Genomic DNA, 16,412 nt, shown 5'->3' on the forward strand with positions numbered 1-16,412 from the left:
TACTGTTTCAAAAAGTTATTTTTTGAGTTACTTAGGATAAAGATTTCTTTTAAAGCACAATATAGCAAATTAGAAAAAAAGTCAGAAGAAAATACTAATTTTAGCACTGGCTTGCTCTACCTACTTATATTCATGGAAAAGGCCTTATGGAAGAGCCCTATTACAAAACAATTTCCCGTATACGTAACCCGGTTTATACATGACGTCATAATACAGACGACAGTTCTGTCAAAATTATTACAGTTCTGTCAAAGACGCCAAACATCAAAGGAAAGACAAGAAGATTAAAGAACGACAAAGATTAGACTTCAAAGTCATGTTTCAGGTATAAAAAAACACACAATCTTTCAGCGTCATATAACCAGAAAAAAATCAATGCCATACAATGAACTAGAAATTTTAAATACATTTAAATATTCTACTTTTGCTACGATTTTTAATTTGGTAAAAATTTATTAACAAGTGGACACAGTTGTAAGTGAGGTTATAGTGGTGGAAAAGACAACAAGTATTACAGGCGAAAATTTTTAGAAACATTTGTTGCACTGTCTGTCAAACATGCATGTGTTGCAGTAAGGGACTTATCTTTTTTTGTCTGGGAAAAGGGGGGGACCTGGTCAAAATACAGGGGGTGTCATTTTTTCTGTATGTAGAAAAAGGGGGGTTCAAATCTGTTTATAAATTCAAAGTGGGCGGATCAAGTTTTTATACACATGAAAATAAGTATTTTACATACTTCAAGAGACAAAATGTGTAAAAAATTACAACAGTCAAATGAAAATATATTTTAAACATTTATATACAAGTAAGACATCACAAGAGGTGATGTAGGAAGCTGCAGCTTTATCATCCAAATAATTCAGTCATTATACATGTATTTCACTCACTTTGATCACTATATTAAATTAAAAAGCCTTACAACCAAACTTTATTTAAATTAGTTTATTTGTTTGAGAGAAATTAAGTATCAATCAAAACGAAATTTACAGCCATTTGGGCAATTTTTTTTCCAAACATACAAATCAGGCAACATTATGAAAAGAACATAGTGTACAGCAATAAATGATTAAATATTTATCTACTCTGCATTTGAATATTGATACACATTGATAATGATTCTGACCACAATGCATTCTTTTGTTTTCATAACAAGATCCCTTTGGGTCAATTTTTACAATGTACCTCTAACTCCCTCAAGCTTTTTGGGCTAATATAGAATAAGAAAAAGGTTACTATCACACATTCGTGAGTGAAATGTGACAATAAATGAGTTATTGAATTGTCAAGCTGAAAACATGAACTATCTATATAAAAGTTTAGGGACTTAATTGAAGTTTCAATAAGGCCTTACAAAAAACTTAAGTTTAAGCATCATTTATATGATAGATTCCTGTTAATAAATAATGTGTTGTTCCTGTTGTTACTGTTTCAAAAAGTTATTTTTTGAGTTACTTAGGATAAAGATTTCTTTTAAAGCACAATATAGCAAATTAGAAAAAAAGTCAGAAGAAAATACTAATTTTAGCACTGGCTTGCTCTACCTACTTATATTCATGGAAAAGGCCTTATGGAAGAGCCCTATTACAAAACAATTTCCCCTCAAATATGTTTTCATTTGCAATATTTTTGTAGATTTACATGTTGTATGTAAATAGAGGGGGGTGGGGTAATTTTTTTTAAAATGTTTTTACCTTGGGGGATCAAATAAAAATAGTGAAATATTATTTGGGGGTCAAGAAATTTTATATGTTTGATTTCAAAATGACCAGCCCCTCCTCCCAGGTAAATAATGATAAGTCCCTAAAAAAAAGTATTTGAATAAAGTTTTTTATTATACCTCCCAAATAGACATTTTAATATGTCAGTGTAATTTTTGAAAACAGAATTAGATAATTAAAAAGCAGAGTTTCAGTAAGGCAATGCTGGTAATTAGTTAAAAAGCTTAAATTTAACAACACAATGTGTACATAGCCTTTCAATCAAAATGGAGAGAATAACTATGAGAACAAATCATTAAAAGCAACAACAATTTTTTTTTTGAATTTTAAAAAGAATTATTTTTTAACAGGACAGCCAAGACAGCAATGCAAATGGTATTGGTGAATTAGGTTCACAGCAGGACCTTTTTGATGACTTGGTAGCAGCACCGGTACCACTCCCTAACCTACCAAATGGTCACTTTTGTTGTGAAGGGTGCAAATGCAACTCTTTATTGTTAAAAGAAATAGGTATGTTATGTTTTTGAATCTATATATATCTCTAATTATGTTGAAATGTATAACTACAAGTTATAAAATTTAATATCTTGGATTTCTCTTAGAAGTGTTTCCATCCAAACTTGCACTGTTTTATAGACCCACTGGTACAACCTGCCTGATTTTTTAAATTAATCAAATTGATTATGCAATGTATTGGAACCTACTTCTAGTGAAAAATATGTTGGTAATTGTTGCAAATTGTCAAAACAGGGGAGATAACTCATGAAACTACAAAAAACTATAAAGTACTAAGCCATGTAAATGAATTAAAAAATAGATGGGCACTGTATGATACTTACTAACTAAGCCTGCAGTTATTAGATTAATTATAATATAATATAAATATATTGTGTAAGTAGACATTTTCTTTTACTTTGAATTTCCTGTAGTAAAGATACTAAAGAATAAATTATTTTACCAATTATTTTCCCATATGTTAAATGCTGAATATCTTTCTTTGCTTACTTGTCTATTTAAAAAGGCATGCAATGATGAAATATAGATAATTTCTTTATTAAAATGCATATATATGTATTTTAATTTTATACTTTACATTTAATTTTTTATTATCATTTTTTTTTTAAATGCACCTGAATCATTTTGTGAATGTGACATCAAGACCTTAAAATACATATTTATAGCTTTCTATTTATTTTTTTTTAACTTATAATTATTACAGTAAAAGAGTTAAAAGATTTGAAAAAATGTGTAAACACAACAGCAACAGCAAAACCTGGAAGGTCTTTTACCTGCATTGAAAAGACAGATATGGAGGTAACTATTGAGAAAATTTTGAAAATATGATACAATGTGTAAGAATTATAGCTGCAGTCGGTCAATGTAATCCATATCATAGATCTTGTATGTCTCATGATCAGCAAATCACTGAATTGTTTCTTTGCTCAACATATTTACAGTTGACTCTTGCGAGCACCAATATTCCCAGTATTGAAACTATAGTATGCATTCTTAAATTTATGGTAAAGTAGTTATAAGTTCTTATCTACAATATGAGACAGAACTCTTTGATCCTGTTTTTTGTCATTATTATGCCCAAGTAGTAACAGAGATCATTAAGTAATACCCATGTCGGTTTGTCCAGTCTGTCCGTCCTCTCCATTAAAAAAATGGTGTCTGTTCTCTCATTTTAGTTTGCCTCAACCAAATATTGTAAAACTGAAATAAAATGCATACTACCACAAAACAAAGATCATGGTTAAAATTGGGTGTCATCACTTTATTCCTTCATAAGCCCCTTTATTAGCCTAGACAATTGCTGAATTTTTTTTCCCATTCTATATATAGCTTTAGTTTGCCTCAACCAAATGTTTTAAAACTTACCGTAAATACAATGCACATTACCTCAAAATATAATCATATATCAAGTTTTAAATTGAGTGGCAAAACTTTTACCATATATTAGTTATGCCCCTTTATATATGTAAAAATCTCTCAATCTGTTTCTGTTCTCCAACTGTACTTTGCTGCCACCAAATGCAATGAAATTTATTCTCTTGCTGGACCCGGGAAATGACAAAAAAATGAGAATTGTTTACGTACATTGTGTTAACGGTATACTTAAATCTGACAAAACAGTAAGCGGAATCCTGCTAAATTAACATAAGGCCAAATTAGACATATTCTCCATTTTTTCACTTTCATTTATAAATGACAGACCTCTATCATTGCACTTGAATGCACCTAATTATAATGATAGCTTCTGCTGGTTATAAGCAAAATCAGCAGTGACATGTGTATATCATTAAAAAGTTCAAAAGAATGATCCGGTAAAAATAAAAAATAAATGTAAATCGACATAGAATGAGCTATAACTTGACTAAACATGATTATTCAAATAAAATTAAGATCTTATAATAAATATAAAGGGAGACAGAAACTTAGAAGACTGAGACTACTGATGCTTTTCCTTTTTGTAGAGACCCTTGACAGATTACCTGAAAAGCCGGTTCCCAAAGAACCCATTTTTGGCAGACCCAGACACAGAGTTAAAAGTAAGATTTGTTAGCAATGAATAAATACATATGCATGTTTAAACCAAGAATTAATAGTCATCTGCCTTTTAGTTTAAGAGGGAATGTTCAGTCTCTCCATTTATATGGAAATGTACATGTTCAGCATTACTGATGACTTTCCCTTTATTGATTTTCATGAAAAAGTGTCTCAAAAAATCACTGCTTCATTCTATATTTTACTTTTGGCAATTTGGCACCAAGTTCTATGTAGGCATGACAATTGCAAATCAATCAATTTTTTTAAAAGAATGGCAATCAACAACAGATGTCTGTGTCAGCTAAATACTGCAAACTCACAGTTTATAATTCCTGATGTTTGGTAAATTAATACAGCATGTCATGTATAAACATGCCTCATTGGCACTCACACCACATTCTTCCTATATCTATTTATGATTCTGATCAACTTGAAAAATAGAGAGGCTGAATTTTTTTTACACACTTCTCTTGCTTGAAGGACTGAATCGTACTAGCAATATAAAATTTAAAAAAACAACATATAAATTCAATGGCATTATTTTTAAACTGGACAAAAATACAAGAAATATGAAAATTCAGTGTTTCAATAACAATTTCTAGATTTGATAATGCATGTACCAAGTCAGGAATATGACAGTTCTTGACCATTTGTTTTTGATGAGTTTAGTTATTTGATTTTGACATGTGATTATGGACTTTTTGAATTGACTTTCCTCTAAGATCCGTATTTTTGTGATTTTACTTTTTTCTGATTGAATTAATATCATATTAAATGGTTTATTTTGAATAAAGATGAAAATATAACTTATATATTGCATGCTTGTTTTTATTTCAGGCCAAATTAATGTCTTTAAAGAGGAGACTTGCTCCGGAGGCAGACTACCAAGAAGTTCTTAGAGCAGGAGTGAGGTTCAGCACCCGGAAAATGGTTGACTTTAGGTCTCAAACCAAAAACAAGGTAACAATGAAATTTATGAGAGTGTTAGAAGAATGACATACAAGCATTGTAATTCAGGGCTTGTCTTTTTATGATGTGTTACTTATTTGTTTTTCGTTCTTTTTTTGTACATGATTTAGGCCATCAGTTTTCTAGTTTGAAATGTTTTACATTTGTAATTTGCTGGCCTTTTATAGCTTAATTTGCGGTATGGGCTCTGCTTATTTTTGAAGGTAGTATGGTGACTTATAGTTATTAATTTCTGTGTCATTTGATCTCTTGTGGAAAGTTTTGTTATTGACAATCATACCAAATGTTCTGTTTTATACTAGGTGTTGTCCTATAACTATTATCTTGATTTACAGTTTTAAAGATACATAATAAATGTATATCTTTAAAATGTATATAAACTGTATATATATAGAATAACCATACATTGTCTCGAAATATCCATGTCATTTGTACAAGGCTTAGAAACAGGTATAAAGTGAGGCTGTGCCGAGCATTTCTACCTGTTTCGAGCCATGTACAAATAACCGATTGACAATGTATGGTTATTCTTTATATACTGCAACTCTTATAAGTATTCTAAATGAAGTATTTAGGGTAAAAACCATCATTTTTAAAATTTGAAGCGGACGACGTAAAATTTCCGTGAACTGGTATGTTTTATTGACTTCATAAATAAAACTCTACGGAAACGCATTGTCAACGTCATAAAAAAGGTGATATACGGTCAGTGACTGTATATCACATATGAATATACAGTCAATGCAATTTGACTGCTCAAATAGCACAGCGGCAGTATATATATAGTCAAAAGTGGTATTCAAATGTACATTTTTAAAGATGTATATAAACTGCAACTCTGTAAAAATGCACATTTTTTAATTTGTATAAGCTTTATAGATTCTACCACTGCATACAATATCTATTCAGTTTATATATAGGTTTTAAGATGTACAGTTTATATACAGCTTTACTACGGTACAGTTTTATATAAGGATTTACTACGGTACAGTTTTGATATACAGCTATTCAGATGCACATTTTTTATGCATCTTTAGAACTTTTTTCCAAAGGTCTTCAGTCTATTCAAGTTTAAGTTAGGCACGGGTTCCACTAATTTTTTATGAAATTACAGGCTTTGGACTTCGATAAGTTGTTGAAAATCAAAGTTTAATACAGGCATTTTTCCAAAACGCCTTCAGACATTGGGCTGATTTTTGGATTGTAAGTTAACTATGATGAGGACATGGACAACATTTTCTTGGAAAATAAATCAGAGAAATATTTAGCTAATACAGGACATAAAAATCACATGTTTTTTCATGATTTACTCATGCTTAAAATAAAATTTAGAATTGAATTAAAGAAATAATGACTTTTAATTTATATTTTTTCTTTCTCCTACCATCAAAAATGTGGTGCACCCTTTAAAATAACCATGTAGATATGTGCCCCACATTTTAGATGCTATTTCTTATATAGACCAAATTTTTGTTAAATTATTCCTTAAGAAACATAAGTTGCTTACATGTATGATGTAAACCTATCATGATGTTTAAATTATTTTTTAGATGCTATCAAGAAATGAATCAGCAGACTTAGGCTGTAAAAGTCTGAAGGACTTAGGAAAAGCTCTCTTTTCCAGGTTTCAATGCCAAGATGAAGAAGCTGTTGAGAATATGACAGTTGCTTTAGTAAGTACATAAATCAGTATTTAAAAAAAAAAGATATTTATTATCATATATTAAAAATATAGTCCCCACACAATCACATGGATTAATGGTAATCACATAAAATACTTATTATGATTATCATTTATAGCTGTAAGAATTCTCAAAATCAATCACTTAAGAGTTAAGCAACTTTTCACATCATTTTGCAGATAAACCCAATTTGTGTTAGTAAAACATTAGTTATGAGTAGGTTAGATATACTAAAAAACTGAAATACAAGATAGTTTACTGCATACCTAATTCATCTATTGAGCTGGCTGTTTGCTTATATAAATACAATGATGCAACCTTAATATATATAGATTCATTCCCTGGGTGAAACACTAAGAACAATTTAATTTTTAATCATAATGTGCACACCTTTAAAATATATATGCATATTGGTATCTTCTTTGTAGAAAATCAAGTCAAAGCCTTTCTAACCTGGGAAAGTACAGACCTTAGGATATAAAATAATTGTATAAACTCTTGATTCTTTAAATTTCCATTTGATATTTGGCATGTTGAACATGATTAGGAGGAGTTGTTATTGTGTTAGCAATTTTCATGTCTGTCCTATGTCAACCTCCTTTGTTACTGTTAAGAAACTTTTAAACCAATGGGGCACTGAAAATGTGTGCATTAAACACCATATTTGTATAAACATACTGTATTATTGATCTTTAATTATTTTTCAGAGAGCATTCAGCTATGAAAAAAAACAACTTAAAAAGCAGTCTGGGGAGCCCTTGGAGGATTTCTGGACAGCCTTCAAGGGTTTCCTGGGCGATATCTTAGACAATCAGGACCAGGACAAATGGGCCCAGTTGAAAGACAGAGAAATCAAAAGAATTGAAAGATATATTAAGTATGTAATATAAATATAATTTACACTTTTGCTAGCTTGTGACATATTATGTATACAAAGATGTCATATTATTTCAATATTCTACTTTGTCATCATCATGACCAAGCAATACATACTCTCTTAAAAATATTAAATAAGATTTATTCCATAAGAAAATATAAGGAAAGGTTATACATGTATATGTATTCGGTTCCTGTAATTCAAAGGCACAATCATTTGGAAATAACTTTGTTTGGATATAAAGTTTTTATTGAAGTAACAATTTAAGTCACGTCCCTAAGACATCTTGTATGAGATATATGTCAAGGTTTAAGTACACAATCAGAAACTTTTAAACTGTAATGTTTTCAGAAAAATAAGTCTTAGACAGTCAAATTTTGGAATAATTTATATGAAACGATCATTTTATTTTTTACCATATATTATTATTTCTATAATATTAGGATCAGACTCTACATCATACTTTACTGGTTTAAAAAATGCACGGAAAGAAGAGTATGTGTATACATATAATGCTTGAGCTTAGTATTTCATTATACATCTTATTTTTATTGTGAAAAGAACTAAAGTCTAAATTAATCAAAATTGAGGGTTTATTCTATTTTAGTCTACTTAAAAGATAACTGTATTGTATTTGAAGCTCTAAGGACTTACAATCAGTAGTTTTTACTGTCAAATTTAGTTTACCTGGGATGGGTAGACATACTCAAAGCTTTAAATAAATTTTAGTGTAAAATCTTCATTAAAGAAAATTCTGGGAAAAAGATGTTATCTTCTTATTTTGGTCCCTTCACTAGGTGACGTCATATACATGCTTCTGTCCTCAAACTAGACACCAGGTGTTTTCTGGCTTCTGTGCCGCTTAAGCATGTATAAAATTTGATAAAGATAAGATTTATAGGTGCAACATGTGATTTTTTTTGTAGAAATTACATGTCAATACATTCAGCAATTCTAAATGTTGGCTTCCTTAGTTACAGACAGGAAGATAGAGAATTTTACACTAACTGTCATCAAATCAGAACCATTGATACAAAATGATTGCATTAGAATTAAATATAACTCTTTGTATTCTTCATTGATAGAATAGCTTTATTTAAATGTGTCCTGTATAAATATGAGAATTCTTTTTTTTTTACAGATAAAGATGGATAGACATGTTGATGGAGTGGTCAGGGGAAACACAATATATAAAGAACACTATTAATGTTATGATTTTTTTGTTTATATATTTCTTTCTTTATATGTAATATAAGTATATTTTTGTAATTAATTGTTGTTATTTTTTTCTTATCAATTTAGTGGTTGGCAATTTGGAAGAAAGAATTAAGCATCTTAATTGAAAAAGTATAAGACAGAAAGGGAAAGTTTGTTGGTATGTTGTACAGGTACACCTCTATCAAGGTTAGACGGAGGATTTGTGCATTAAAACCAGTTTAACCCCACCACATTTTGTATGTGCCTGTACGTAATCGTTAGTTTATTGTTTGCTTTGTTACATATGTAATTTTTGGTTAGAAAAGTTGGACATAAATTAGGCTGTTTACTTTCTGGTTTGTATTGTTTTAAAACCTTCTTAAAAAGAATTGGCATCTTGTGCAGGTACTTTTCCATACTGTGATTGGTTTGTGTCAAAATTGATGGCCATACAATACGACTTAAACATACATACATACATATTAAAAATCAACTAAAATGAAATATTCATCAGTACATAAATCATTTACAAAAAAGAATTGAGACTCAAACACAACCATAATTGTACTTGGAGTTAACTAAGGTGCCCTGGATATTATTTAAAACCTGTGATGATTTTCTTGTTCTTCGTTTAAGAGATCAAAAACATTTGGATGCAAAGAAAGTAGATATAGAATGGAAGTATAAACACATGGTCAAGACTAAGAAGAATGTTAAATAAGCTCAAATCCTGTGAAATATGTGGGATTTCAGAGGCTGAATTCACTTTAATTTCATTGAAAAAAAAAAAAACTCGATTCATGTTAATTTCACGTGAAAAGTTCACGTGAATTTCACGTGAAGGCTCAATTCATGTGAATTTCACGTGAAGGCTCAATTCACGTGAATTTCACATTAAAATTTCACGTGAATTTCACGTGAAATCTCAATTCATGTGAATTTCACATCAGATTCACGTGAAATTCACGTGAAAAATTTCACGTGAGTTTCATGTATAAGCTCGTTTGAGGTGAATCTCACGTGAAAAATTTCACGTGAAATTCACGTGAATTTCATGTGATATTCACGTGAACAAAATTTGCCTGTGTATATGTTAATTATTATGTACAGTGCCAGTGATGCGTATCAGGTAAAATCAATTGCATTTTAAATGTATACTTAAGTAAAACTATGGGAATTTTAAACTCATTTGATATTTTGCCTGGTCAAGTGAGGCTGTTAAAAAACAGGGGTCCCTACGTATGCGACCTGGGCTATTTAGGTATTTATATATCAGGAAATAATTGAATAAAATATTTGTTATCGTTAAAAAAAAAAGACAGTTATTAGATTCCTGCACTTCCAAAAGTTATGTAATTATTTTGACAAGTGTAACATCATTTTGTGCCTTGAATTTCTGAGCATTAATTAAATCAATATATTTCTTGAAATGTTCATGGATAGGATGTATAGAATGTTATGATCATTGAACTATATTTTGTGTATAAAACAATGTAGTGATAAGCCTTGGAACATTTAGATATCAAGTCAGTCCCTTAAAGTTTAATTGCATTTCATGCAATCTTTACCTAAAAAGTGTTATTTCCATCTTTCATAGCACATTGTCAATTGGTTTATACAATAAATTTTGAACCAGAACTTATAACAAACAATTAAAAGAGTAAGGTTAAAATCATTGAAGGTTTTTTTTTTTTTATTATTATGTATAGATTTATTCATACATTGGTGCTGTTTTTATAAACCAAGTTTCAAGTTCAACTTGATAGCACAGTCATGTATTGACAATAAACACATTGAACTTGAAACCAAGATCACAACTGACATATTAATACATTTTCTGTTAAATTAAAGTAAAAATTACAAAAACACTCACATACACATTCAAATCAAAATATTTTTAAATTATATAAAATATTGTAATTAATGAAAGGAAATTAAGATGGAAGATTGGTTATTTGAATGTTTGTCTTTAAAGCCACTTTCAGCACACTTAAATCAACGCAGCCAATGGTTATTGGTGGAGCAGATTAAAGTGCCTGAGAGATGTTTGTGAAAGCTGGCATTCCTAGTGAACAAAGATTGGAATCAACCTCACAGACCTTAGTTTTCACACATTAACTATCAAATAAACGAACAACATGGACCACTTGGTCAATAAAGCTTGGATAAATTAAGTCAACAGCCTTAGATAAAAGCTGAAATACAGACGGCACAACACAATCCACTCTCATAATTTCTTACTTGTTACAGCATCATGACAGTTAAATAACATTCTATATAAGTCTTATTACATTTTTGGTAAATTTTGACATCATTGTTAAAATATGAAACGAAGATTACTTGACATGAGTAGTTATTAGTATCAATATATTTTAGCCTTTACTGTAGGTTAAATAAAAACAGATAAATAAACCAGAAGTATAACAAGAACGAATAAAAAGATAAAATCTGAACGAAAATATGTACATGATGAATTGAAAGGATTCAAACATTAGGAAATATTGTCATTGTCTAATTAAATTTGGACTAAAATACAATGCAATACTTATTAATTTTTTAATTATGCTAATCATTTAACTGTAAATATTACAAGAATATTATATTTAGATGAATACATGTAAATGAAATATAAGTATGAAAGAGCTAATAATAATTTGCTCTAAAAGTATAAAATGATGTTTAACAATTTCTCTATCATTAAAAACCAAGAATACATCTTCGAAAGGAGACGACTAAGTGAAAATAATAATATGCCAAGGAATGCAACAAAAAACAAAACATGGCTTTTTCGCAAGTGATAATGGTCATTGTGATTATATCTTATGCTAACATAAATAAATATGGTATTTCTATATTTTTAAGGAATAAATTATTACATCATATGTTTTTTTTTATGTATTTTGTTGTGACTGGAACGTGAATATCACATCTATGTTCGTCGACGTTCGACAAAGGCCACATGGTGTGTAAATACGCGAATATCACATGATTCTTATGTCGAAACTATGATTAAGAAATATTGCTTTAGAAAGAATTTCGGTACTTACCCATAAACATCAGTTGTACTAATTTTATGCATAATATTCTAATTCGTATATTACTGACATGATTTGGAAAACACCTGATTTATAATGAACCTTTCTTAAAATTGCCCGTTATAAATAAACGAATTATTAGGAAACTAGTGTTTCAACTACTGGGGAAGATATAGGTTCTTTTCAGTTCATGTAGCTTTTCAAATGTTTTTGTACTAATTCATTCTTGGCTTTAAACATTCTTAATAAAGAAATTATGACAAATACTGTGAATAGTTTGTTGAATGAATACAAATATATGACTTAGACAGTGGACATTGATTTGAGTTTAATTAAAATGTTTAACCCTAAGTAAATAATGTAGAGAATTGATATGGTGAATTAACTTCAGTGTTTAATGTGTTGAGTTTAATCAAAATTGTATGTTAATAATCGAGTGTAAACGTCATTGTATATTGGGTTTAAATGAACGGAATGTATGACAAATACTGTGTTATGTTAAAACATAATTCATTGATTGACATTAATTATTTACAAAATCATTTGCGGAGATACTTGTCCTTTACAAACTGAAACCCTCCAAGATGAACGCGTTCCAGACCAACCAGTAACTTGAACACAGTAGGTTTTTCATCAGTTGAATTTTTCCATTTTCTTAAGATGTCTTCAGTTTGATCGTACATCTTTCGGTAATCTATCTTTGTCTGCTCTATAGAATTAATAGTAATGCCTAATTCTACACCTAGCTGTAAAGCACAGTTACCAAGGTTTTGTGGTAGATTAATCAGGACATCATCATTTGGAACTTTGTCTGGTCCGACATTTGGAAATTCTGTGAAAGAATATAAATATATTAAAAATACGACGACAAAATTTGATCTATCATTTTCATTATCTGAAAATTATTTCATTTAATGATTTTGATCACATAAAATAGGGTACGTTTGGTGTTCATCATTTTAAATGTTACCGTCTTAGAGCAAATGCACATGTGATTGAGTGTGGAAATTTCAAATGTGTTTGTCTCAAGGTACTTGTAATTAAAAGGGCACAACTTTTTGAAATTGTTTCAAATATTAATCCAAAGGTTTGCACCACTGCAGATATGTTGTTTTTGAATTTGATTGTGTTAAGCGACCATTTTCCAGAGTAACTGTGCCTGATTGTTGGAAACATTCAGATAATTTGGTTTCCATCTGATAAATAGATAACTGTGTTTTGAATAAATTTACATTGTGCTCACACTTCAGACAAGTTAAGGTTGATTTTTGGCGTTTTCACTTTTACCGTTCTAGATTTATTGTACCTTAATGTTAAAAAACATGTTGGTTTCTTTCAAAATAATAAATCGGTTATCAAAATTATTTGATATGTTTAAGGAATGTTCTGTTACACTATAGACCGGGGATATTGTTATTTCATCTTTACCGTTCTTAGTAATGGTATCTGATGTTAGATAATTGAAAATATTGTTTTGAGACAATAAAAAGATCGGCTCTCTTTAAAAGTATTTGAAACATTTATTGCGTATATAGTCTATTGACTTTGAAACTTTTGCTTGTATAAAAAAGTAGATGTGGTATGATTGCCAATGAGAAAACTGTCCACAAGAGACTACAATGACAAAAACATTTACAACGTTATAGGTCACCGTACATCCTTCAACAATAAGCAAAGCCCATACCGCATAGTCAGCTACAAAAGGCCCCGATATGACAATGAAAAACAATTCAAACGAGAAACCTAACGGCTTTATTTGTAAAAAATAATGAACGAAAATCGAATATGTAACACATAAACAAACGACAACCTTTGAATTACAGGCTCCAGACTTGGGACAGGCATATACATAAATAATGTGGCGGGGTTAAACATGTTAGCGGGATCCCAACCCTCCCCTAACCAGGAACAGTGGTAAAACAGTACAACATAAGAACGAACTATACAAATCAGTTGAAAAAGGCTTAACTCATCAGATGTACAAAAATACAAGTGAACGTGGTCGGGTACTTGTACATCCCGACAACAAAAAAGATCCTGGGAACAAATCTTAGAGTACAAGCAGTTATCTGACAGCTAGTTCAAAGCCACTAACAACTTATAAAAAAATCATGCATCTAAGACTAAACTATCAATCCGTACACATCCAACTTCTAATGGATTTAGCGTCAAGACGTCATAAACAGTCAGCGAAAAACATGTTGAGTTTGACTGTCCCTCTTTTAATTATAATTAGTATGCAGTTGTATAAGCATTGTCATATCTTATTTCCATGGAGATTATTTAATCCTGCCTTCGCAGTCATGTTCTATTGACTTTGAAACTTTTGCTTAGTTTTCATGTATTAGTTTGTGATGATGTTAGTATAAATACGGAACCGCTAGCGGTAATTCAATGATAATTGATATGCAGCTGTACAGGCATGGGTATATCTCATTTTCATGGAGACGATTGTGCCTCGCACCCTCATTCATGGTCTTTGAATTCCAATTTTTTGCTTTGTTTTCATGTCATAATTTGTGATAATGTCAGTTTATAGTGAACCACTAGTGGTAGTTAATGATAATTAGTATGCAACTGTATAAGCATTGACATATCTCATTTCAATGGAGATTATTTGGTCTTCTCATTTATTTTCTATTGACTTTGAGACTTTTGCTTATTTGTCATGTATTACTTTAGTTTATGATTAAGTCGGTTTCCGGAGAACCGCTAGTGGTAGGTAAATGATATTTGATATGCAGTTGTATTAGTATTGGCACATCTCATTACTTTGGCGATTATTTGACCCCGCAGCCTAAGTTATGGTTTATTGACTTTAAAATTTAGCTTAGTTAATATGTTGTAGTTTGTTTAACAGAAACTACTTATGATAAGTCAATGTTATTTGGTTTGTGTTGTATTATTATTAGCACATCTCATTTTCATAGATATTGTCTTGTTCCTTCAGTCATGGTTCATTGACTCTGAATAATTGCAAATCTAACATGTTAAAAGATTGCTATTTTATCTTTTTGGTAATGCACTAACTGTGTCTCTTGTTGAACAAATGTCTGGCAGAGGCATATATATAAACCGAATGTCAGAATAGTATTTTACCAGTTTGAACTCAATATTTGACTTTAAAACTATCTTTGATAGTATGATGTTGCATATATATAGCTAACTGCTATTATAGTCTTACCAGAAAAATCTGTGTATTCTCTGAACACCTGAAATTAAAATTAAGACAAGTCTTTTTTAACAGTTACTTCTAAATAAACCCAAAGGCAACACTAAATATGGTTTATATCGAAAAGCGTCTTGTAATCAATTTAATTTCTGTAATATAGGCAATAGCACTACTTCTTAATAGTGTGTACTATTTACATATTCAGTGGTACACGAACAATAATAGACCGAAACTTAAAAATCCAAGGTGATGATATTCCAGAGCGATTTATAAATATCACTTATTATTGTAAATTGTAAAAAGTACAAACCTTGCAAAGCACATGCGTATCAGCACCAATTGCTTTCAGTCCTGCGTGCAAATCATTTATTAATTTTGTTGTTGATTTTCCTATTATCTTTGTATTCATCCAGGTATATAACATCATGGTATTTAGCGTCTGAGCATCATAGCCGTACGCGTGATTTACATTTTTCCAATGTGTTTCTTGTAACCCGAGTTGAAAGACAAGTTTTTTACAACTATCGATATCAAGCTGGCTGGCAAGTCTAACAAGATGTTTGTCACTTGGCAACATTGTCAGGGCATCATTGTGAAGGCCTGAATAAGATCAAAATATTATAGAAAGGATGCATACATTTAAAAGCATATTTCTAATTGACCATTGTTGATGACTTTACGAAAAAGATTGATTGACTGGTTGACATCAATTGTTTGACGGAAGGAAATATCGCAAAATAGTATGCTTATAAAAACAGGAAAACTTGGTATGATGCCAATTCGACAACCATCTTCCAGAGTTCGAAATGAGAAAATATAAGTATTGATAGATCCGCGTCATGCCTTCGTCAATGAGAAAATTCAATGCCATGTATTAAGCTATGAAATAATCGACTTGAAAATATAAAACAAATTGAACGAAAAAAATAAAGTCATTATTTATTCAAAACAAATTATCGAAAAGTAGCTATGAAAGACAATAACATAGACAACCATTGAACAACAGGCTCCTGACTTTGACCAACAGATTACAAATGTATGAGAGTTGAACGCATGTGTGATCACAAAACCTTCCCCTCACATTTAACAGTGGTGTAATAGCAAAGAATAAAAATAAACTGTACAATCAGTAACAATTAGCTAAATTCGAAAGATCGGTATGAAACACAAACATATACAAAGAAAGAGACACAAAGCACCGATGAAAGAGTA

The 16,412-nt window shown here is 30.3% G+C and overlaps 2 protein-coding genes across 2 annotated transcripts in view; one reads left to right on the plus strand and one right to left on the minus strand.

Moving 5' to 3' along the window:
• Positions 1 to 203: 203 nt before the first annotated feature.
• On the plus strand, positions 204 to 9,065 carry LOC143084836 (uncharacterized). The gene is made up of 8 exons (XM_076260895.1): positions 204 to 325; positions 2,069 to 2,228; positions 2,938 to 3,032; positions 4,196 to 4,270; positions 5,106 to 5,228; positions 6,788 to 6,910; positions 7,627 to 7,796; positions 8,938 to 9,065. The coding sequence occupies exons 1-8, from the start codon at positions 317 to 319 to the stop codon at positions 8,939 to 8,941; spliced, it is 759 nt and encodes a 252-aa protein (XP_076117010.1). The 5' UTR covers positions 204 to 316; the 3' UTR covers positions 8,942 to 9,065.
• A 2,694-nt stretch (positions 9,066 to 11,759) lies between these two features.
• Positions 11,760 to 16,412, minus strand: part of LOC143042936 (uncharacterized) — a 55,298-nt gene continuing 50,645 nt past the window's right edge. Inside the window, exons 10-12 of the mRNA XM_076215441.1 lie at positions 15,511 to 15,800; positions 15,213 to 15,240; positions 11,760 to 12,860 (exon numbers count right to left, since the gene is read on the minus strand). Of these exons, the coding sequence (XP_076071556.1) occupies positions 12,568 to 12,860; positions 15,213 to 15,240; positions 15,511 to 15,800 (611 nt within the window). The 3' untranslated portion in view covers positions 11,760 to 12,567. The remainder of the gene's footprint in view (positions 12,861 to 15,212; positions 15,241 to 15,510; positions 15,801 to 16,412) is intronic.

This window comes from Mytilus galloprovincialis, chromosome 8 (genome assembly GCF_965363235.1).
Source record: "Mytilus galloprovincialis chromosome 8, xbMytGall1.hap1.1, whole genome shotgun sequence".
In the NCBI taxonomy this organism is placed as follows: Eukaryota; Metazoa; Mollusca; class Bivalvia; order Mytilida; family Mytilidae; genus Mytilus; species Mytilus galloprovincialis.